This window comes from Belonocnema kinseyi, chromosome 1 (assembly GCF_010883055.1).
Source record: "Belonocnema kinseyi isolate 2016_QV_RU_SX_M_011 chromosome 1, B_treatae_v1, whole genome shotgun sequence".
Lineage (NCBI taxonomy): Eukaryota > Metazoa > Arthropoda > Insecta > Hymenoptera > Cynipidae > Belonocnema > Belonocnema kinseyi.
In genome coordinates, this window is record NC_046657.1 from 128,971,489 (window position 1) to 128,996,272 (window position 24,784).

The following is a 24,784-nucleotide window of genomic DNA, read 5'->3' on the forward strand; positions in this document are numbered from 1 at the left end:
ATCTTAAATAAGTCGTATGATCTGACGATGTCTTTACGATATCTCAAAGACACCGAAAGGACATGGACATAGGATGTCGTAAAGATGTCGTAAAAAAGTCGCCAAATTTTGTGCCCACTGGGTACGCTTTCTATTTCAAACAATTTTTGTAACATTAAAATGGAGAAGCAAGAAAATATGTACTTTTTTTACAAACTTTAAAAAATAAATGATATTTTTGGTTCTAAAATTAAACAAGAGCTTACTGTTTCGTTGAAATAGATAAATGAAGATATACTTGGACAGAAATTGTACCCTCAGAACTCGGAACCAATTGAGAATGGTTGGGTTTCGGCGCAGCCTTCTCGCAGCAAATGTTTTTTTCTTCGCAATTATTTTCTCACCAGGTAAGTCTCTTCTCGAAATCAATAATTTATCATCGTTTACTGAGCTAATAATAACTATTTCAAAAACTTGTCAATATTTAATAATTAAATTAAAATTGATTTTAATTTGCGATCCAAGATTTTTTCACACGAAAATTTTCCCACGATATAGAATTTCACAACTATCCCGGAGATTTCGGATACTATAAGAAATAATTTACTAATTTAAAGACGAAATACTCTGGGAAAAGAAATATATAATGTAAAAAAATTCCTAATAAAGCTACAGATGATTTTTAAATATTTTAAATATCCCACATTTTTTTTTCTTTAAACATTCGTTTTTCCCCTAAAAATTATTACTATTGGATTAGTGGAATATTCATTTACAATGGTTTATTAATTTTCAATTATTTAAACAAATGGAATTTGTTTAAATAATTTTTGTTTTAAAAATTCTTTTTTTATTAAAACTTATCACTATTTATTTAGTGGAATGTTTATGAACATTGGTTAATTAATTTTTAATTGTTTACAAAAATTCAATTTGTTTAACTAATTTTTTCGATTTTTTAAAATGAATATTATTACTGTTAGTCTTATGGGACATTGATCAATATTGGTTAATTAATTTTTAATTCTGTAAGCAAATTCTATTCGTTTAAAAAAGATTTGTCTTTTACAAATTTGTCTAACTGGCAGTTTATAATCGTTAATAACAAAAATTTATTTTAAAATATTTTCCAATTGTATAATTAATAAATTATTATTTATTTTCAACAACCTACATTTGTTTAAACAATGACTTTTCCAGAAAATCTGTACATTTTTCTGACAAACTGAAATAAATTTAAATACATTTTTTTAGACAAATGAAAATTGTTTAAATAATTAAAATGTAACTAACCAATATTGTTAAATATTCCACTAGGCCAATAGTCTTAATTTTTATACATTTAAAAAAAATACTTAAACAAAGTGAATTTATTTAAACAATACAAAATTAATCAAAGATTGTTGATAAGTATTCCACTAAAGAAATATTAATAATGTTTAAAACGAAAAAATAAACAAATCCAAATTTTTTAAATATTCGGAAATTGATGAACCAATATTAATAAATATTCTAAATTATTTAAAAGGGTCTAGTTGAATATTTATTAAGATTGTTTAATTATTTTTCCATTATTTAAAGAAATCCCATTAGTTAATTTTTTTCAAAAATTAAAAACGAATAGGTTAATTTTCTTGTCAGAATGGCTTAATTAATCATTTAAATCCTAACCTTAATTTAACAAAATTTTTAATAGCATACTTTATGATAACTTTTAATAAAACAATGTATTTTTTTCTAGCTCTTGCAGATCACCAATTTTGGCAGTCGAAAGCGCCAGTTAGAGGTAAGTGAAATATCTATTTTCTCAAACTTTCATATTTGAAAGATTTTATAGCAACTTTAAGATGAGGTAAAAAGTTAAATCTTTTCAAAAGAAAACGTAAATAAGAATTTGGATGGCTTATTACATATACACACACGCGCGCGTATACTAATTATATACATTGCCTAGGCATTCTATATTATCTCTAGGCATTATACATGACGCCCGGCCATTTTAGGCAAATTATTTAATTGGATATTTATTATGTACATTGCTTACGTGTTCTATATAATCGCTAGGCATTATATATAACCCCTGGACATTTCAGGAAAATTAGGTAATTGAATACTTATTATAAACATTGCCTAGCCATCCTATATAATTCCTGGATATCATATATGATGTCCGGTCATTTCAGCAAAGCATGAAATTGAATACTTATTATATACATTGCCTGAGCATTGTATATAATCCCTAGGCATTATATATAATGCCCGGCCATTTCAGGCAAAGAACTTAATGGGATATTTATAGTCATTTCAGCAAATCATGTAATTGAATACTTATTATATACATTGCCTAGGCATTTTATATAATACCCCGCCTTTTCAGACAAAGTATTTATTTAGATATTTATTATGCACATTGCCTAGACACTCTATATAATCGCTAGGTATTATGTATAATTCTTGGACATTTTAGGAAAAGTAGGTAATTGAATACTTATTATACACATTGTCTAGCCATTCTATATAATTCCTTCATATTATATACGATGCCCAGCCATTTTAGCAAAGCATGTAATTGAATACTTATTATATACATTGCCTGGGCATTTTATATAATCCCTAGGCATTATATATAATGTCCGGACATTTCTGGTAAAGTATGTAATTAAATACTTATTATATCTAGTACTTAGGCATTCTATATAATCCCTGGTTATTGTGCACATGTAGTTATTGTGTACATTTAAAAAAGAGCTTGATAAATTGACGAACACTTATAGTAAATTACTTAAACTTCTTATCAACTTTTCAGTTAGAGGAAACCAATAATGAATTAAATTTAAGATAAATAATTTTTTGAGAAATTTATTATTATTTATCACTATAATCTCTTAGAATAATGCTTAGAATAATGCTGTTTTGGTTTTTTTAAATGGATGGACTATAAGTTGGAAATTTTAGAAAAAACCGCAACTATCTAGCATTACCATAGGAAAAGATATTTATAAACCATAACAATTCACACTAATTACGAAAAGTAGAAGATATGTTGGATATTTAAGAAAAAACCACAACTTTCCAGCATTATTTAAAGACAATATTATTGAAAATAATACTATATTGTTTAAACAATTATTTTTATTAACTTGAGTTAGTCTTATTATCAATAGAAAGTAGTATTTGATGTATTATACACAATTTGTATTTTAAAAAACTGCAACAAAATCTTAATTAGCGCCTAAAATTCGCAAAATCCAATTTTTCCGTTATGAGATATTTTGGGACCTTATAAACCAGACATCTGGCAGTGATATTTGAAAAATAAGTTTTGATTCGTATTCGAACAAAATCAAAACTAGAAGAAAACCAATTTCAAATGCATTTTCAATGATTTTTCGACAATGGAGAGAGATCCCATTTTTATATTTAAAGAAAAAATTTTAAGGGGGCAGAGGGTGTCAACTACTGGTACCAATGACCATGAATTCGATTTTCAAAATTATAATTTTCATCAGTCATGGCAAGGTCGGATGAAGCTAAATTTACTATGATCACGACTTTCTCAAAACCATGAACTTCCTATTTTTAGCGTTACCCATGATTTAAATATTATCGCAAATTTGACTTTCATTCGGCATTGCCATGCCCTTTATGAAAACATACTTTTGAACATAAAATTGACCGTTTTTTTTAAATCTGGGGTCAAAAGTAAGGGTTCCCATTTTAAAAAAATCACTTTGACCTTCAACTAACCTTAAACATCGAATTCAACGTCAAGGTCATTTGTACCAGTAGTCGACCCCCTCTGCCCCCTTCAAGTTTTGTCTGAAACATTTTTCGATATCCAAAGAAAAATCTAAGTAATTTCTCATAATAGCATAAATTGCTTCACCCTGCATATAATGCCTAAGCAATCTGTACAACAGAGAGAATTACACACTTTGCCTGGAGTCTGCTGGGCATTATACTCTTGTGTCGGGCATTATATAGAATGTCTAGGCAATGTATATAATAAGAATTCAATCACATACTTTTCTTAAAATGGCCGGGCATTATATATAATGCCTAGGAACTATATAGAAAGCCTACGAAATGCATATAATACTTTGCCTGCAATGGCCGGTAATTATATATAATGTCTAGGGATTATATAGAATGCTAAGGCTATGTATATAATACGTATTTAATCACATACTATGCTTAAATGGTCGGGCATTATACATAATGCCTAGGAAATGTATGTAATAAGTATTCAATTACATACTTTGCTTGAAATGGCCGGGCATTATATATAATGCCTAGGGATTATATATAATGTCAAGTGATTATATATATTGCCTATGGATTATATAGAATGTCTAGGCATTGTATATGTTAAGTATTCAATTAACTATTTTGCCTGAAATTTCTGGGAATTATATATAATGCCCAGGGAATATATGGAATACCTAGGGATTATATAGATTTTTTATGGATTATATAGAATGCCGATGCAATGTATATAATAAATATTCAAATACCTACTATGCCTGAAATGTCCAGGCAATATATATGATGCCTAGAAATTATATAGAATACCTAGGCAATGTATATAGTGCGCATTTAATAACATGGTTTTTCTGAATTGACTAGGAATCATATAGAATGCTTAATATATAATCAGGTAATATATATCATCCCTAGGCATTATATATAATGTTACCATCCATCTCACAGTCGTGAGACTTGGTCATAAGTGTGATTTACCGCGGTTCTAATGGGGGCCCGTATCATTTTTAGATGATGGTTGCTCCCAGTAGAACCATACAGTGGTTGTTCAATCCTTTTTTTTATTTATGTATGAAAATCAATAAATTAAATATTATATTTTCTGTTACAGTTTGTATTGGAACCAATGGTCGTTTATCTGTGCCCTCCAATCAGCAGCACCACTACCGGAACCTTCGAGACCGGTACACCAACTGTACTTATGTTGATGGTAATTTGGAAATTACATGGCTCCACAGCGAAACCCACGACCTCAGTTTCCTCCAACATATCCGAGAAGTCACCGGCTATGTCCTTATTAGCCATGTCGATGTGCGCAGAATCGTTCTGCCAAGGTTGCAGATCATTCGCGGCAGAGACGTGTTTAAATTGCAGTACGTTGAGACCAAGTACTCTCTATTTGTTACAATGTCTCAAATGTACAACCTGGAAATGCCGGCACTCAGAGGTAAGATCAGAGAACAGGATTAATTGAAGGATCTGCGGTCTAAACCTGTTAACTGACATTTAGAAAAAAATGATTTTTTGTATTTTCGAGAACATTTTTTATTTGCAGTTGATATCCCGCAAGCGAAACGGCCAAATTTCTTTGAGTTCTTTCTTTAATTGAATTTTCGAAAATCGCGTTTTGGTATCCAGAGAATAGGTCTGTGGTCTAAACCTGTTAACTGCTTACGGCGTGTTAACTGCTTACGCATAAAAATGCGAGCACGTGCAAAAATATAGAAAACGCGCCGTAAAACACTGCAGATAACAGGTTTAGGCCGCTGGACCCCTTGTAGATTACATGTGAATAGCTTTCAATTGTCGTATATCTTTCAATTTTGATTCAATTGTTATAAAAGTAACGTGTATTATTTTTCTCTACTAAATGAACAAAAAAATTTTTTTCAAATATTGGAAATTGGAAAAATAACAACAATTTTCCTTCGCCGTGTAAAATTTCGGAAATTTTAGTTAACAGGTTTAGACCGCGCACCCTTTAATTATAGAATACACTAAAAAGCAAGAATAGATTGTTATAAATCATAAGATATTTATTTTTCTTTCTTTTTTTAATAAAATTCATACCAGCATGTTAAGATTTTGCTTAAAAGAATAACTGAAGATATTATTGAATTAAATTAATATTAAAAATATAGTTTATAAGCTCCACGCTTGTCCTTTAATTGATTATTCATTCGAAAAAAGTTGCTCAAAGTACTTTACTGCAACCTCCAATACTAACCTAAAATTTTCTAATTTAATAGTAACTTACAAATTTAATTTTTCGATAAAAATGAGAAGTATGCATTAAAATTTAATATCAGAGATTTATGTTGAATATTATAAATATTATAGATTAATATTGAATATTATGAATATTAATAAGGTTAATATTATCGATTAACTTGAAAATTCAACTGTTGGGTTGTAAATTAACTTTGATGTAAAAAATTTATATTTTCGAGTTGAAAATATAACTGTTTTGAATAAAACTTGTCTTTTTGGAATGACAATTCATTTTTTTTATTAAAGTCTACAATTATATTTTTGATTTAGAATTCATCTTAATTAAAATTAGTACATTTATTTTTAAAAATTAAATTGTTCTGTTAAAAATTCATGCCGTTCGGTAAAAAATGCATTAGTTTTATAGAAAATTCGTCTTTTCGACCTGAAAGTTCAACTGCTTTTAATTTGTAATTAAAAAATTTTTCACTTAAAATATCAACTATTTTATCTTTTTAATAAAAATTCACTTTTTTTTATTCAAACATCCACTACTCGGTTAAAAGTTGTACTACTTTGTACAAAATTTATATTTTGCTTAAAAATTTCACTGTTTGGTTGTAATTGAAATTTTTTGATGAATATTTATATTTTAGAGTTAGAAATATAACTGGTTTGTAGAAATCCCTTGTTTTTGGCTTAAAAATTCAATACTTTGGTCGGAAATTAATACGTTTAATTGAAAATTAACTCTTTCTTAGAAAATTCATATTTTTGGGTTTGAAAATCATATTATTTTGATAGAAAATTCAACAATTTGGTTTTTTATTTTTCTATTGAAAAGTCTTTCTTGGTTGCAAATTTATCTCTTTCGATAGGCATTTTTTGTTGTTATAATTCGAACGGTTTGGGTGAAAATTGTTTTGGGTGAAAATTGTTTTTTTTTTTTAACGAATTCAAGTGTTTTTAATTTATAATTAAAACATTTTTTGGTTAAAATATGAACTATTATATTTTTTGATAAGAATTTCTTTTTTAGTAGGAAATTAGCGTTTTTGATTTTAAACTTCAACAATTTTTTAGAAAATTGAAGCATCAGGTTAACCAAAAAGGTGAATTCTTATCAAAAAATATAAAAGTTGATATTTCATCCAAAAAAGATTTTAATAACAAATTGGAAGCAGTTGAATGATTTGAAAAAAAAACGAATTTTAAATTAAACTGTTAAAGCCTCAACCTAAACATTAATTTTCAACCAAAAAGTTGCATTTCTGCTCAAGAAAAATGAAATTTATAATTAAAAAGATAAATTTTCGAACCAATAACAAGAATTTTCAATAAAATAATTGAAATATTAATAAAAAAAGATTTGCCATTAAAGAAAGAGAAAAGATTGCAAACAAGCTGTTGAATTTTCAAGTCAAAAAGACGAATTTTCTACAAAACAATTGAATTTTTTACCGAACGGGATGACTTTTGAACAAAAATATTTAATTTTAAAACAAAAAGATTAATTTTTGTAAAAAAATAATTAAATTTTCAACATTCACTATTAAATTACTTACCTGCCTAAGCAGTTGAAAAAATTTGATGTTAGAATTGGCCACTAAGACAATACTGCGAAATTTAAGTAAAAAAGTGATAAATTTTATTCTTAAACGTATCAAAAATGTCTAAAAATATTACTTTTTCTATTATTTTAGAAAATTTAAACAATACAGGACTATACAAGTTATGCGGGACGTTTTGAAATCAACAGAAATTGCTAATTTTGCAGCGGTTTATTCACAGATTTGGAGTATTTTTTATTATTTTTACTAAATGTATGACTCGTCAGAACGAGAATAAAAAGCGGCAATAAATTCATAAGTCTTTTTACCTAGAGTGTGCCCAGCAGACCCCAGCAAACTTCAGACTCAAATATCTGCGGTTTAAATAGATTAAACTCAATTTTTTTAGTTGTAGCTCATTCTCGAACAAATTTATATTGTAAAAATATATATGAAAATTAATTTAGTATAATAAATATTTTTCTAAAAAAGAGAACAATTTTTGAAAAAAAAACTCTGCTGAAAAAAAACGCCCGGGTCTCAGGGACCCGTTTTAGCACTTGAGGGTTTAAAAAATCTTGCTTTTTTTCTTCTTCCTCAATGATATAACAATAAAAAACAATTAAAATTTAGATTGTCGAGGGGCATGGTGCAGTCTATAATTGATCTTATACTTCACAGATATTTTGAATGGCAGCGTCGGTATTGTAAACAACTATAATCTTTGTCACATTAAGACCATTAATTGGGACGAGATAATCACGGGATCGGGGGCAAAGTATGAATATGTTTACAATTTTACTTCGCCTGCGAGAGCATGTTCCGAATGCGACAAAAGCTGCGAGCAGGGCTGTTGGGGAGAAGGACCAGAAAACTGTCAAAAATTTTCAAAAATGAACTGTTCGCCACAGTGCTGGCAGGGTAGATGCTTCGGATCAAATCCCCGAGAATGTTGCCATCTATTTTGCGCAGGCGGTTGTCGTGGACCGAAACAGAGCGACTGTCTTGCTTGCAAGAACTTTTTTGATAATGGCGTCTGCACGCAGGAATGTCCACCTATGCAAAAGTGAGTAGTATTTTATCTTTTTTATATTAAAGTGAAACTCTTCTATAGCGCCAATTGTAGGGCTGACGGTGGGTGGGAACTAACTCATTATAGCCCGCTCCGCTTTTGTTTGTTCATGCTTGAGTGCTCGCCTAAGTGACAGCCGCATATCCCGCGCAGCTCCTGTTACGCCTACATGCGGCGCGGCCTCAATTCTCGAAAGGGCTATAGAAGGGAGGGCTGTTAAAGAGTTTCACTGTATTTACATTTGGACTATATTGTTTACATATTTCTAACTTAAGTCTTCGTTTATAAAGTTCAGATAAATTTTAGATACTTTTTTCCTGTGGCACAATCTAATTGCGTAGTTTTTTTCAAATTTTATCTGAATTCCAAGCACTTCGCTTGCCAAGAGCTTTTAGGATACGAGGTCTGTTCAAAAATTAAGCGGCTTGAGGTCATAAAAAAAGTACTTTATTTGGAAGTTACACGTCTGGGTCTCCTTCAAAATACTCTCCTCCCCAACGCACACACTTATCCTAACGGTGTTTCCACTTGTTGAAACAGTCCTGGTATGCTTTTTTTGTGATGGCTTTCAGCTCCTTCGTCGCATTTGCCTTAATCTCCGAAATCGTCTCAAATCTTCTTCCTTTGAGGGGTTTTTTTTAGTTTTGGGAACAAGAAAAAGTCACAAGGAGCAAGGTCAGGTGAGTATGGGGGGTGGGGAAGAACAGTAATCGAGTGTTTGGCCAAAAACTCACGAGTTCTGAGTGCTGAGTGAGCTGGAGCGTTGCACAAATTTCGCAGTGACGCGGTGCATCTTCAATTTTCGGTCGAAATCTCGTAACAAGATCCAACTGATATCCCACACTCTTCGGGAAGCTCCCTAATGGTCAGACGTCGATTTTCGCGCACCAGGGTGTTGATTCTGTCAACGTGTGGGTCGTCAGTTGACGTTGAAGGACGCCCGACTGTCGGCCACCCTTGAAACGTTCATGTCACTTGAAACATGCAGTACGCTTCATGGCAACATCACCGTAGGCCGTGCTGAGCATGGAAAATGTTTCAGTTGCAGATTTCCCGAGTTCACACAAAATTTCACAGCAATTCGTTGCTCTTTCAGGCTTTCCATTTTACAATCCGAGAAACAAACAAAAAAACACTCTTTACTTAAAACCGTGTAGCTTATCAATAAATGAAGATATCTGCGACTGGAATACCGCGTCTTAAACAGCTGATCTGTACGAACTTAGCGACACCAAGCGGATTCTCCTGAAACCAACTCCAGCCGCGAAATTCAAACAGTCCGCGTATTTTTTTAACAGACCTCGTATGTGCAGGATCCTCCAAGGTTCCTGTGCAGACATTTTTACCTGGGCGTTCAAAGATTTGAATTCAGCTAGATCAAAAATACCATTACGTTTCCGCTAGCCATTCATCAAAATGTGGTATTATGTTTGTTTTTTCAGATACAATCCAACAACGTATTCTTGGGAAACTAATCCAGATGGAAAATACGCGTATGGTGCCACCTGTGTACGAAAATGTCCTGAGCATCTTTTAAAAGATAACGGAGCTTGCGTAAGATCGTGTCCAGCCAAGAAGAAGGCTTTGAACGGGGAATGTGTTCCATGCGATGGACCTTGTCCTAAAATCTGTCAAGGTGTTGACAAACTTCATTCGGGCAATATCGACAGCTTCAAAGATTGCACTATAATTGAGGGCTCGATCACAATTTTGGATCAAAGTTTTTCAGGCTATCAGGACATATCATCCAATTTTATATTTGGACCCAGATATACAGCAATGCATCCGGAAAAATTGGAAGTTTTTAGCACCTTGAAGGAAATCACTGGTTTCTTGAACATCCAGGCTGCTAATGAAAACTTTACTTCTCTTCCATACTTCAGAAATTTAGAAGTAATTGGTGGTAGAGTTCTTACTGAGTATTTCTCTTCGCTTTATATCGTAAAAACTACCTTGGTTTCTATGGATCTCAGGTCCTTGAAAAAAATCTCCTCAGGCACGATCGCCATATTGGAAAATAAAAACCTCTGTTATGCCCAAAGTACAAATTGGAAAAAGCTCAAAAAATCTCCAGAGTATGAGATTTTAATACAGAACAACAAACCTGAAAGCGAATGCAGTAAGTGTCTCATCCGAAATATTGTAGTTAATGCCCGATTGTTAAATTGTAATTAAGAATTCGTCCGTGAATTATTTGTCAAGTCAGTGAATTTTTTGAATGTTTTTGAAACTCGAAATTCGAGCATCGACACTTATCTCGATGCACATTTTTCAACTGGAATTTCTGGAGATTTTCTTTGAAGAAAACTTGACTTTTAACGAAAAAACAAAATCATTACTAAAAACGAAAATTTTATTTTTTCAGTTAAAGAAGGTTTAATTTGCGATGAACAATGTTCAGAGGGGTGTTGGGGCGCTGGTCCAGAGCAATGTATCACGTGCAAGAACTTCAAACTCGGAAATGTGTGTGTTGAAAACTGTAGCATAATACCTGGGTAAGTAGGCAACAAAAAAATGCAAATTTGACTGCTCATAATTATTCTGATTTTTAATATTTAATGTCTTACTGAGATCACGGATGGAAGGTAATTTTACACCACAATCTAACAGGCGCGGATCCAGAGAAGGGGGGGAAGCAATAATTAGCCTTCCCCTCCCACTCTCAAGAGGGAGATTAATATTAATTTTAAAGTTATTACTTCGCTTTGATTTTTTTATATATTGCATAAATATATTAATCATGAATTTTATAAATATAATTAGCAAACGTTCAAATGGGAACCATATTTTTATATTTATAAGATGCGTCTTGTCTGCCATGGTATAATCATTAATTAACAAGTATAAAATATTCATAAACTTTTCGAAGTCAAGCATAAACCATAAAAAGATTATTTTTAAACAGCAAAATTTAGGCATTATTAAAAGAATCTGCCTCAAAATCTTTCACATTATAATTTATACATTTTTGGAAATCTTTTAAGATCTTCTTAAATTTTATTATTTTTAAACCTTTAAAAATGCTTGAAAAACTTCAAAATTTTATTTAAGAAATTCTAAGTATTTCCTCAATTTACTCGCATTTGTTCTAATTGAATAAATTTTTATCTGTTATTTGCACTTCAGAATTAAACATTTTCACGTACAAATAAAATTTTTTTGAACAGAACAATTAAAATTAACATTGTGACGTTCTAAGTTTAAATGTAGCTTTCTGAAATTTTAAAGATTCAAGGCTTTCTGTTTCAAACAATTCAGTTTCGAATTGTTTGGTCTTTAATATTTTATTTATAACCCAGGACCACAAAATGGGTTCGGCAGTCTACTGGGATTCTAATAGGTATACTTTATGTTTTTGGGTTCGCTGAACACGAATCCATTCGCAGAATTGAGCCAGCACGTCAGGATTTGCAATGAAATTCCAAAAATGTTTAAAAATCTGGAATTTCTGCATAAATTGCGTCCTCAAATCTACAAACCTACAAACCCCAAATTAACATGCCTCAAACCCAGAAACTAACAAACCCCAAAACCGCAAACCCCAAACCAACAATCCCCTAACCCACAAGCTCCATATCAACAAACCCACAAATCCCAAACCAACAAGCTCCAAATCCACAAACTCCAACTACCCAAGGTCATCTAAGAACCTACAAACCCCAAACCCTCAAACGTACAAACCCCACACTTACGAGCTTCTTATCCACAAACCTACAAACCCCAAACCCACAAACGTACAAAACCCATACTCACGAGCTCCTTATCCACAAACCTACAAACCCCAAACTCAAAAACGTACAAAACCCACACTCACGAGCTCCTTATCCACAAACCCCAAACCCGCAAACGTACAAACCCCACACTCACGAGCTCCTTATCCACAAACATACAAACTCCAAACCCACAAACGTACAAAACCCAATACATCACATCTTATAATATCAATTTAAAAATTGGTATAATTCGGAGTTGGTGGGTTTGGGGTTAATGGGTTCGGAGTTTGTAGATTTGTGGATTTGGAGTTTGTGGGTTTGGATATTTTTGGTTTGGGGTTTGTGGGTTTGTTGACATGGAGCTTGTGGGTTTGGGGCCAGTTGGTTTCGGGCTTGTTGATTTGGGGTTTGTGGGTTTGGGGCTTGCAGGTATGGGAACGAAATGTATGTAGAAATTCCATGTTTTTAACCATTTTTTGAATTTTACTGCAAATCTTGACGTGCTGGTTCAATCATTGCGAATGGATTGGTGTTCAGCGACCCCAAAACATAAAGTATACCTATTAGAATCCCAATAGACTCCCAAAACAATTCTGTGGTTCTTTGTAATTATTAATTTTAAATAAACAGCCAAACATTGGTGACTATTAAAAAATAACTCTTTTTCTTCAATAAAAATGTTTAAATTGAATTGGTTAAAAAAGGGATATTTTATACTAAAACAACAGATTGTTTATAAAGTTACGGTCGGAAGTTTAGGTTTTGATTATCTACTAATACTTTTGAATTGAAGTAGTTCAATTTTTAACGTCAAAATCTGTAAAATGTTTAATTTTAAGAGATTTAGAATCGCCCTGTAAAATAATTCAAGTATTTTTTATTTTCAAATACACGAACTACAGTTGAATTTTAAAGATCATTAATTAATTTATATTTTACAGTTATGAACTTCAAATGTCTTTGTCAACTAAATTTAATTTCAAAAGCTTTTATTTTTGTATTGTGTAGGTCTTGAAAATTGCACTTTAAAATTATTTTTATCGAAAATGTACCCTAAAAAATAAAGACTGAAAACGGATATATTTGATGGTAAAAGATTTTATAATTACGCATTGTAAACTAAATGAGTTCATGATTGAAAGAATTAGAATAAAATAATAATAATAATAATAATAATAATAATTCTGTCATTTTTCCATTTTAAAACACACAATATTCTGATTTTTAAGTCTTATTTTTTTTAATTTATGCAATCACTGGTTGATTTTCGCATGTCTTCATTTCTTGGTGTCAGCTTTAAATTTTGGTATCATAAAGGCAAACATTTTCTTCTTATAACGAAGCGAAGAATGATTATTATCCGATTCTAACTTTTTTAAAAATAAAAGCTAATAAATTTTCGTATCGAACTGTCATGGTCAATTTTTAAATTTTGGTTTATTTTTAGTTTATTTAATAATAAAAATAAAAAAAATTTGACTTTTGAAGTACACCGGTTTTAGTTTTTTAGTTGAATTAATAACAGTTAATGAATAGTTTGTTATTTTAAAAGCAATTTTCATAAACAAATATCCATATCATGTATTTTTGATGGAATAAACCAACTTTCTGCTGTGGAATCGATCATACATTACTTGGAAATAAAACCTAAGTATCATATTTGGTCATCAAATAAAAGTTAATCAATTTGCTTAAATTACCTTAAATAACAAATGCACTATTTGGCTATTTTTGAAGATACAAACTTGATTTGTTCGATAGAATTAAGTGTAAATAATTATCTTCAAAAATGTTAAGAACATTTAGATGATAGTAAATAATTGATTATTGTAAACGACAATTGTTTAAACAAATTTTTATCATTTTATGTATTTACAAATAAAATACCGCTTTTTTCTGGGAATTATCAACGAGTTATTTGGCAATTATGTTTTGCTATTAATCGATAACATTTGATAATTTTTTAACCAAATTTAACTAAACAATGCATTATTTAGCTATTTTTCATCATTTAAACTTGTTTTTTGTGTAATCAGCTCTTTTGATAGTTCGATAACGATCCACTATTCTTATTTTTATTAACAATGTGGTAAACAAATTTTTCTGGGCTGATACATTCGTTAACTATTTTTTTTCGTGTGGAATATAATTAAAATTATTTGGCAATAATCTCTTGTCATTATTTGATAAAAATTTATGATTTATTAAAGAAACTTAATTAATATGTGCTTGACTTTCTTTTTCGATTAACGGAAATTATTCCTTTATGACATTACATAATATTATATCACATGCAGTTTCGAAGATATCAGTAAAACAGACAATGTTTTTCTTAGTATTAGTTTGATTTCATAATAATATCCCCACCTGTGAAATACTTATACAAATCTTATATTATGATAAAAATTTGATTGAACAATCATTGTTCACATTAATAAAATGTTTACTGTCATCAAAATGTTAAAAAATTTAGAAGTTAGTTATTTAAAGGTAATTGCATCGAAAAAATCAAGTTTGTACCTTCAAAAATAGCCAAATAGTCAATTTGTTATTTAAGGTAATTTAAGGAAATTAATTAAATTTTATTTGGTGACCAAATATGATACTTAGGCTTTATTTACAAGTAATGTATGATCTATTACATAGCAGAAACTTGATGTATTCCATAAAAAATACCTGATGGATATTTGTTTATAAAAATTGATTTTTAAATAAAGAATTATTTATTAAATTTTATTAATTCAACTAAAAAACTGTTTTTGTCCATAAGTTGTTCAAATTTAGTGCAAATCAAATGATGAATCGCCGCCAATCCCCACGAAACCATTTTCATTCACTTACTTATTTATAAAAAATTCAATAAATTTCTTTACATTTGTACATCTTTTTTGGATAGTTGCTTTCAATTTTCTAGGTATTTTCGATTGAATCAAATCATTTTAAAAAAACCGGCATACATCACAAGTCAATTTTTTGTTTCATTTTTGATACAAATAAACAAAACAAAATAGACAAATTTAAAAATCGGTCATGATAGTTTGATGCGAAATTTTATTAGCTTTCATTAAAAAAAAAATTTTTTATCGGATAATAATTGTCTTCTGAGAATTAATTTGTCTTCGGACTTCACTATATCCGTATGCAAAGAGGAAAATCGCTTTCCAGTATTATTATAATAAATTTTAATTATCTTATTTGAAAAATTTGAGTCTGGGCTGGGGGGGGGGGGGCACCGTGCCCCCTCCGGATCCGCACCAGCAATCTAAACGTTAAAAGAACTGCTTTTTTATTTCTGCATTTTTCTTACTTATTAGCCTAAATAGTATTGTATTTTTCTTAGTATCTACCAAGCGGATTCAAAAATTTGCAAACCATGCCACGAAGAGTGTAATGGTACATGCACAGGACCAAGTTCTGAACACTGTGAAAAGTGTAAACATGTACGAGATGGTCCTTTCTGCGTTCCGGAATGTCCGTTATCAAAATACAACGTCAGTGGTTTGTGTAAAAACTGTCACAGTAACTGTGTGGGTGGTTGCGTAGGACCCAAAAATAATATTGGACCGCTTGGATGCCACAGTTGTGAAAAAGCTATAATGAATGGCGACGTACCCGAAGTTTGTTTGCAGAAAACAGAATCATGCCCTGAAGGTAAATTTAATTGAAATTATAATCGCGATAATTAATCATTGTATCTCAAAGTCTATTCTATTCTATCCTATTTCATTCTATTATATTCTACTTTTATTATTCGTACAGTTTTTGTTGTTCTACAAATTATTCTTGTTAAAGAACATGAAGGAAATACAGTTAAAACTCCTCTATCGCAACACTCATTTATCGCAACGCTCATCCAGCGCAATTCCAGGGTTTCGTCTAGCGCAACCGCGCTCCTTTCCTCTAACCCCCACTAATTGACTCTAGTGCGAGGCGATATAGGCTGATCATTACGGGACGGAAAAAAGAAGGGGCGTTTGAACTTTTTGTCCGTTGTTAGTGTACGTCATTTCTGAACTAGGAAAGAGATGCGCTATTTTCGATTTTGGGATTTAATAAGTTTATAAACTCTGGTTCTAACGATATTGAAAATAAAGAAATTTTTTTTGTTACATGCGCTCATGGCAAACATAAAATTAATCTTAAAAAACTTATACTTAAATATGGACTATACGAATGATCATAGCGCAATTAATTAATAAAATTAATTTTTTCGAATGAATCAGCATTTATTCGTAAGTGAATAAATACAGTGTTTTTCAAAAATTACCAAATTTAATGAGAAAAATTACTTTGTGAAAAAAATAAATTGATATTTCTGCATAAATTACAATTTTTTCAGTAATAACATAGTCAAATGTACTAGAAACAATTGTAAATGGAATCAATATATTTTTTGATTCATCGAAACTCATGAGTCAACAAATGAGATGAAAAATTTTTTCGAACTAACATCAATTTGTTCCATTAAAATTTTATTGTGATAAGGAAAAGATCAGGAAAAAACGAAAATTAAAGATTGAAATTGTACAATCTTCCACTTCTTAAAATAAATAGGAAACTACGAATATTGATAAAAATAGTTATTATTTTAATTCTATGTAAAACTCTTGTTTATAACAGGAGAGGGTGGAAAGTCAATTATGCCGAAAAATTACAGAACTTTACATTTAAAAACTTAAATTTTACATGTTTTAAGAATTTTCAATAAGCTCAGTCACTTTTTTATACACATTGTACAAAGAAGTTTCGACGATGTTCTCCATATGGATTAAGCTCGTCATATCCTCTTGTCCTCATTAAAACACACATGTACCTTTTTTTCTCGTTTGCTCTCCAGTTTCCATATTCGCGATATTTTTCACGGTTAATTAAGCAGCGAAAAAAATTGTCACAAAAAAAATAAACCGATGTTTTCATCAGCTAACCTTACATGTCACGTTCATATGATCGCTCTGCGCCACTCTGCGCGCCAGCGCGAACCTGCGAGAGAAGGCGAAAGCGAAAGAGACAAACAGTCAAATGCTGAAAGGTAGGGATAAACTGCTTTCCCCGCCGAGTTGCGGCAAACGAGTCTCATTAATTTCGGTCCGGTTTCGATAAAGGAGTTTTGACTGTATCAGGAGAATTAAAGATTGTCAAAAATAATAATGATTAATTAATATAATTGTGCTTCAAAAGGTTATTTTTACGAATGGATTAGCCCACAAGAGCAAGGACTTCTAAAACCACTTGCTGGAAAAGCAGTTTGTCGAAAATGTCACTCACGTTGCAAAAGATGTACAAACTATGGATTTCACGAGGACGTGTGTCAGGAGTGTGTTAAATATAAAAAGGGCGAGCAATGCGAGGACGAATGCCCATCGGATCATTACATTGAACCAGATACACAGTTGTGTTTACCTTGTCACGGAGAATGTCGTGAGTGTTTTGGACCAGGAGAAAATGAATGTTACAGATGTCGAAATTTCAAAATATTTCCTGTAAGTAGTGATATTTAAAAGACTTTTCGGACCGTACAGATTTCTTTAGTTTAGAAATAATTTTTACATATTTTACAGGGAGGTGATCCAGTAGACAACAGTACAGCTTTCAACTGCACAGAGATATGTCCCCCAGAATATTACAAAATATTTCCAGAAGACGATTCATTTATCAATGAACCGTTCTGCTCTTTAACGCCTGCTGCTCTATACAAAGAAGTTGAATTTAATATATTTGTAGCGGCTGGTACCGTTGTGAGCGTTTCAGTATTCTTCTCATTGATAGGATTTACGATATACGTTAAATGCAAACGAATGAAAAATAAAGAGAATACTGTTAAAATGACGATGGCTTTAGCAGGCTTGGATATCAACGAACCTTTGAGAATAACTGGATTGAAACCAAATCTTGCTAAACTTCGTATTATCAAAGAAGAAGAAATGAGAATAGGTGATATCCTCGGATTTGGTGCTTTCGGTAATGTTTACAAGGGTGTGTGGGAGCCAGAAGGGGAACATATAAAAATCCCAGTCGCCATCAAAGTGCTTCATGAAGGTGCTAATATTAACACGTCAAAAGAGTTTCTTGACGAAGCTTACATCATGGCCACTGTCGACCATCCCAATCTTCATCAGCTTTTAGCAGTCTGCATGACTTCGCAAATGATGCTAATCACGCAGTTGATGCCTCTTGGTTGTCTCCTGGACTTTGTGCGTAATAAAAAAGACAGGATTGGATCAAAACTGATGTTGAATTGGTGCACACAAATTGCAAAAGGTATGGCTTATCTGGAAGAGCGAAGACTTGTTCATCGTGATCTCGCGGCCCGAAATGTTCTAGTACAAACCAGTACCTGCGTTAAGATAACAGACTTTGGTCTGGCTAAATTATTAGATATTAACGAAGAGCAGTACAAAGCCGCTGGTGGCAAAATGCCGATCAAATGGTTAGCATTGGAATGTATTCGAAATCGGGTTTTTACTCACAAATCGGACGTTTGGGCGTTTGGAGTTACTATTTGGGAAGTTCTCACCTACGGAGGAAGGCCTTATGAGAACATTGATGCGATAAATGTCCCGGAGTTATTGGAGAAGGGTGAACGACTGCCACAACCACCAATTTGCACAATCGACATTTACATGATCATGGTCAAATGCTGGATGCTTGACGCGGACTCTAGGCCATGTTTCAAGGAGTTAGCTGAGGAGTTTGCTAAAATGGCGAGAGATCCGGGCCGGTATCTTGCAATTATAGGCGACAAATACATGAGACTACCTTCGTATGCATCACAAGTTGGGACAGTAGGAGGTGAGAAATGAATTTATTACTTCACATTTTAAATTAAAACATTATTTTCTAACTTTCTAGAAATGGTTGGTCCCGTGTAAAAATGACTAGAAGAGAATTTCTTTGATCAAACTCAAAAAATTTTGCATGATACTTCAAAAGACTCTTGGTTTAGAAGAGTAGGCTTTACTCTTGATTTTATGATTTTTCCAAATTTTTAGGAACACTTTTCTAGGTTTATGAAAGAGTTAAACTGAAATTTTCAAAATTTTTATTCAGGTAAAAAAAACTTTTAGTTTTAAAAATAAATGTTCTTCTTATTACACCGTAATCATAAGTACTTAGGCTGATGGAAATTTATATTTTTACTTTACGGTACGATGAGTGCAGAGACCCCAACTTTGGCATGTGTAGACGTATTTTTGCGCTAACTGCCCTGCTGGAAGTAATTAGATAGAGTCTTTATCCGCTTGAATCATTTTCTATCTTTTAATATTGAAATGGAAAGAACCGATGTGTCCATCTTGACCCCACGTCTATCCCTTCGATCATTTTCTATCTTTCTTCCAATCTACAATCACCTCTATTCTTTTAAATTACAATCTTCCTATCCGTGTCTATCCGCCACTTATCCACATGTATCCTTTTATTTTCACTCTCCATCCCTATTCTAGTGTTTCTTTCCAAATGAATCCTTCGCTTATTCACGACTATCTTTTTCTATCCGTAAGGCAATCCAAAATCTTGTCTTTCTTTTTCAATCCCTATCTTCTTATCTCATTGAATCTTTTTCTATATTTTATAAAATCTAATATAGCCTTATATTCTTGAATTCCAGTCTTTCTGTCTAAATAAATGCACAACTTATCTACCTCTATCCTTTTCTATCCTTTAGGCAATCTAAGATTTCCTTTAACTTTTTTAATAACTAGTTTTCTTTTCAAGTGAATCCATTTCTATCTTTTCTTAAATATAAGATAGTCCTATCTTCGTGAAGCCTAGTCTCTCTATATAAATGAATCCTCCACTTATCCACCTCCATCCTTTTCTATCCGTTGGGCAATCTTAAATTTCGTTTATCTTTTTTAATCCCTATTTTCCCGTCCAAGTGAATCCATTTCTATCTTTACTGAAATGTACGATAGTCCTATCTTCTTGCACCCCAGTCTTTCTATCGATAGCAATCCTCCAATTATCTACCTCTATCCTTTTTTTATCCGTTGGGCAATCTTAAATTTCGTCTATTGCTTTTAATCCCTATTTTCCTGCCTAATTGAATCCATTTCTATCTCTTCTGAAATATAAGATAGTCGTATCTTCGTGAAGCCTTGTCTTTCTATATAAATGAATCCTCTACTTATCCACATCTATCCTTTTCTATCCGTTGGGCAATAAGAAAGTTCATTTATCTTTTTTAATTCCTATTTTTCTATCCAAGAGAATCCATTTCCGTATATTCTAAAATATAAGATAGCCCTATCTTCTTGAACCTCAGTCTTTCTACCTAAATAAATCCTCCACTTATCCACCTCTATCCTTTTCTATTCCTTGGGCAAAAAAATTTCGTCTATCTTTTTGAATGCCCGTGTTCCAATCTCAGTGAATCCTAGTTAACGTACATCCCAGCCTTAGTACCGGCAGGTTCCTAGTAGGTGACTGACTGTAAAAGTCAGACAAAAGTGAAACCATTTTCACATTTTATAACTGGAGGGTCAGCAGACGCCTTTGCAGATTTCGGATCGGGATAGATTGGATTCGATAGTATTGGAGTGAATTTAAATAAGTTTGATATAAATAAATTGGATTGGATTAGATTGAATTAGAGTGGATTGGAGTGAAGTGAATTAGAGTGGATTGGATTAGATTGAATTAGAGTGGACTGGATTAGAGTGAATCAAAGTAGATTGGAATTAATTTTATTCAAATTGATTGGGTAGGAATGAATATTATGGATTGGGGTGAAGTGGATTGGAATGACTTGGATTGGAAGGGATTTGATTAGATTAGCGTGGATTGGATTGAAATTAATTGTACTGGAATTTGATTGAATGGATTCAAATGGATTGAATTAGATTCATATGAAGTAGAGTGGATTGGAATTAATTCGATTGGATTGGATTAGAATGAATTAGATCGAAATGGCTTTTGGATTCGATTCTATTATAGTGGTTTGGATCAGAGTGGAATAGAAGGAATTTGATTGGATTGGATTATTGTGGATTGCAATTAATTGGATTCGAATGGATTGGTATGAATTGAATGGAATGGGTAGGAGTGGATTGGATTAGATGGATTGCGATGAATTGAAGTAGATTTGATTGGAGTGAATTATATTAGAATAAATGGCATTGGAATGGATTGATATGAATGGGATTAGAATGAATTTGATTGGATTAGGATGAAGTGGATTGGAGTGAATTGGAATTAATTAGATGGACTGTAATGCTTTTAAGCGGATTTAAGTAGTTTGGAGTGGCGGGGATTGAAATGGATTGTATTGGGTTGGAAATCAGAACGAATTAGATTGGAATGGATTCTATTCGAATGGATTGGATTAAATTGGATGGATTAGAGTGGGTTGAAGTAGATTGGAATGGATTGGGTTGAAAATAATGGGATTGGATTAAAATGAAATGACTTGGATTTGAGTGGATTTAATCCAATTGGAGTGGATTTGAATAAATGGGATTGGATTGGGGTGGAGTGAATTGCGCTAAAATTTTATTGAATTGATTCGATTGGATTGAATTAGATGAAATTGGAGTGGATTGGAATTAATTGGCTTGGATTGGGTTAGAATAAATTGGATTGGATCAGAGTGGATTGGACTGTAATGAATTTGATTGAATTAGATTATGGTGAATTGGAGTGTATTGGAATGAATTGCATTCGAATGAATTTTATTGAATTGGATTGGAATAAATGGGGTGAATTGGACCGCATTGAAGTGGTTTTAGGGCAAATTAGAATTAATTGGATTAGATTAGAATTAATTTAATTGGATTAGATTTTATTGGATTGGAATGGATTGTATTTGAATGAATTGGATTGTTTTGTATTTGAATGAATTGGATGGCTTGAAATAGTTTTAAGCTGATTGGATTGGAATGAATCGAATTGAAATGGACAGGATTGGGTTGGAATTAATTGGATTGAATTGGATTAAAATGAATGGATAAAAATTGATCGGAGTGGATTGGTTCAAAGTGGATAGGTTTCGATTACAGTGGATTGGATTGGGGTGGAGTGAATTGGAATGAATTATAATTGATTAGATTAATATGAATTGTATTGAAGTAGATTGGACTGAAGTGGATTACAGTGAATTGGAATGGATTGTATTGGGTTGGAATTAATGGGATTGGATTAGAATTAATTGGATTGGAATTAATTGTATTCGATTGGCTTAGAATGCATTGGATGGATTGAAGTGGATTGGAATAAATTGGATTGGATTGGGTTAGAATTAATTGTATTGTATTGGATTGGATTTAATGGGAAATAATTGGATGGAGTGGATTAGATTGAAGTGGATTGGAATGAACTGCACTGGAATGGATTGTATTGGAATGGACAGGAGTAGATTGAAATTCATTTTATTGAATTGGAGTGGATTCAATTGGATTGGAATTAGTTGGATGGATTGAAATGAATTGCACTGGAATGGATTGGAGTAGGTTGGAATGAATTTTATTGAAAGCAGATTAGAGTGGATTCTGAAGGATTGAATTCTCTCTCGGATTTTTAGATTAGAACTCTATGGAACGTATTTGCACTTATGATCGACTGGTGTGACACAAAATATTGTGCGACACTCGGCCCCTGAGTGGCACTTTTCCTCCTGTGAATTTCATTAATCGGCCAAAAAGAAAAAAAGTGCTACAGAAGGTCCTCGTATCACAAATAACTATTTATTCCTTAATTAAAATAATTTCAATTCAGGCTGAATCGACATAAAATGTTATAATTTTTCAAATCTAAAATCTAAAAATTCTACTTACAAAGTACGCGGAGAAAAATATATCGCATAATGATATCGCAAAACCTCTATATTGCAAGAATGCACAATATGATAACGTACAATCAGGTCCTGGAGCTTTGTACGATATTATAATGCATTAATATCACAGAAAAAATGCAGTTAAATTTTGTTGCTGTCGTCTGACATACGGCGCCTTTAGCAGCAATGGGAAAAAGGCAGAGCATGAGTTAAAACAATCACAGAAAAAAGTAAAAAATTGCTGCAGGTAAGACCTGCAACTCAGGTTAGGAAAATAATTCTGAGCTCGTCGACGCAAAATGTAACTGACAGACTGGAATCCCCATTTCTCTCAAATTTAATGAAGTTAAACGACGCTGGATAGCGCTGGCGTCGCAATTCTACACCTCGAATAAAAACGAAGCGATTATACGATGAAAGATTATCCAGGCAAGGTTACAAATCGGAAATTATCTTCGATTCATGTGAAGTTCATCTGACAAGGTTAATTTTTGTTCCGATGAATCTTTCACCTGGAATCGATGCAAACTTTATCTTTCAATTTTCCTGTGATCGTTTGTTCACTACTCGAACCCTCGCGAAATCACACCAGTAGAAATACAATGTGATAGCGCAATAAACTTAAATTCCTACGTTATAAATTGCACAATTATGCGTAATATAATGTTAAAACATGTAAAAATGTTTTCTCAGAGTAGTAGATTTAGTTTTTGCATAGATTTTGTTCTTTGAAAGTAAGTCAGAATTTTCAAACAGTCAAAGAAAATGTACCCAAATTTCCTTTCGGTAGTGTACATGTAAATTTATGCCAAGAATCAATGATGAAACTTCACAATCCATATTTTTGTTTCTTCCAGAACCAGAACCAAACCGATTAAGCGAGAATTCACTGGATAATCCAGAATACTATGCCTGGCCCGATAGAGGAAATTTCGTCGAAATTGATTATTTGTTAGATGACAATTTTCCACTACCACTGGTCTCTACTTACTGTTGAAAAAGCGTGGTGGTGATTTGTAGCATGTGCAGTGTCGAGCAAATTCGAGAATTCAGTATTGTAAAATGTACCTCAAAGGAAACGCAAACGTTTACTGATATCCTGCCATAAAAGATGTAATCTTTTTTATTACAGGAAGATGATTTTATTGATAATGCCACAATTTTAAAATATGAATGTTAATTATATCATTTACATTATACTTTACAGTGATAAGTAAAGCAAATGTATAAACGCCATGACTTAAAATAAGTGTGTTTAATGATCCTCATTTTAAATAATGGTGACAATTTTTTTGTTTAAATGTAAGCCGGTATTTTATAAAAGCTCAAATATTGATTGTGTGTGTATTGCAATGCAATAATAGAGCTTAGAAAATATAATTGCTTTTTTTATTTTGTATTTCAGGGCATTAAATAATTAAATTTAAAAAAAGGCCAAAGTATGGCAGGCATTGTAACAAAACTTGAACTAAAATTTTATGTACATAAGTTATTGTAATTATTGTAATTATTGTATCAAAAAATGATATTTTGAAAAAACTCCTTTCAGAAAGGGTGTTTGATTTAAGGTTTAAGATAAAAGAATTTTTAAGAATAAACTTATTTTCCATGAAAATTTTAGTTTTTGAAGATTTATTTCTGACCTTTTTTACCCATCATATTACTTTCTTTATTTATAAGACTTATTGATTCCTTTACTGTGAAAATAATTATTACACTGGAACCTCGA

At 31.8% G+C, this 24,784-nt stretch overlaps 1 protein-coding gene across 1 annotated transcript; it reads left to right on the forward strand.

Moving 5' to 3' along the window:
* The first annotated feature begins 297 nt into the window (after positions 1 to 297).
* Positions 298 to 24,358, forward strand: LOC117170359 (epidermal growth factor receptor-like). Its single transcript, XM_033357102.1, has 10 exons — positions 298 to 386; positions 1,721 to 1,765; positions 4,853 to 5,188; positions 8,184 to 8,568; positions 10,017 to 10,693; positions 10,940 to 11,069; positions 15,628 to 15,938; positions 17,466 to 17,767; positions 17,846 to 19,076; positions 23,913 to 24,358. Exons 1-10 carry the CDS (start codon positions 320 to 322, stop codon positions 24,050 to 24,052), a joined length of 3,624 nt encoding a protein of 1,207 aa, XP_033212993.1. The 5' UTR covers positions 298 to 319; the 3' UTR covers positions 24,053 to 24,358.
* The last annotated feature ends 426 nt before the right edge of the window (positions 24,359 to 24,784 follow it).

What these genes read in the sequence shown, in the direction of transcription:
- LOC117170359 (XM_033357102.1), top strand. Translation starts at nt 320, where the DNA reads ATGGTTGGGTTTCGGCGCAGCCTTCTCGCAGCAAATGTTTTTTTCTTC. An exon ending in GTCGAAAGCGCCAGTTAGAG is followed by an intron (nt 1,766 to 4,852) that starts GTAAGTGAAATA and finishes TTTCTGTTACAG; the next exon opens with TTTGTATTGGAACCAATGGT. An exon ending in CAAACCTGAAAGCGAATGCA is followed by an intron (nt 10,694 to 10,939) that starts GTAAGTGTCTCA and finishes TTATTTTTTCAG; the next exon opens with TTAAAGAAGGTTTAATTTGC.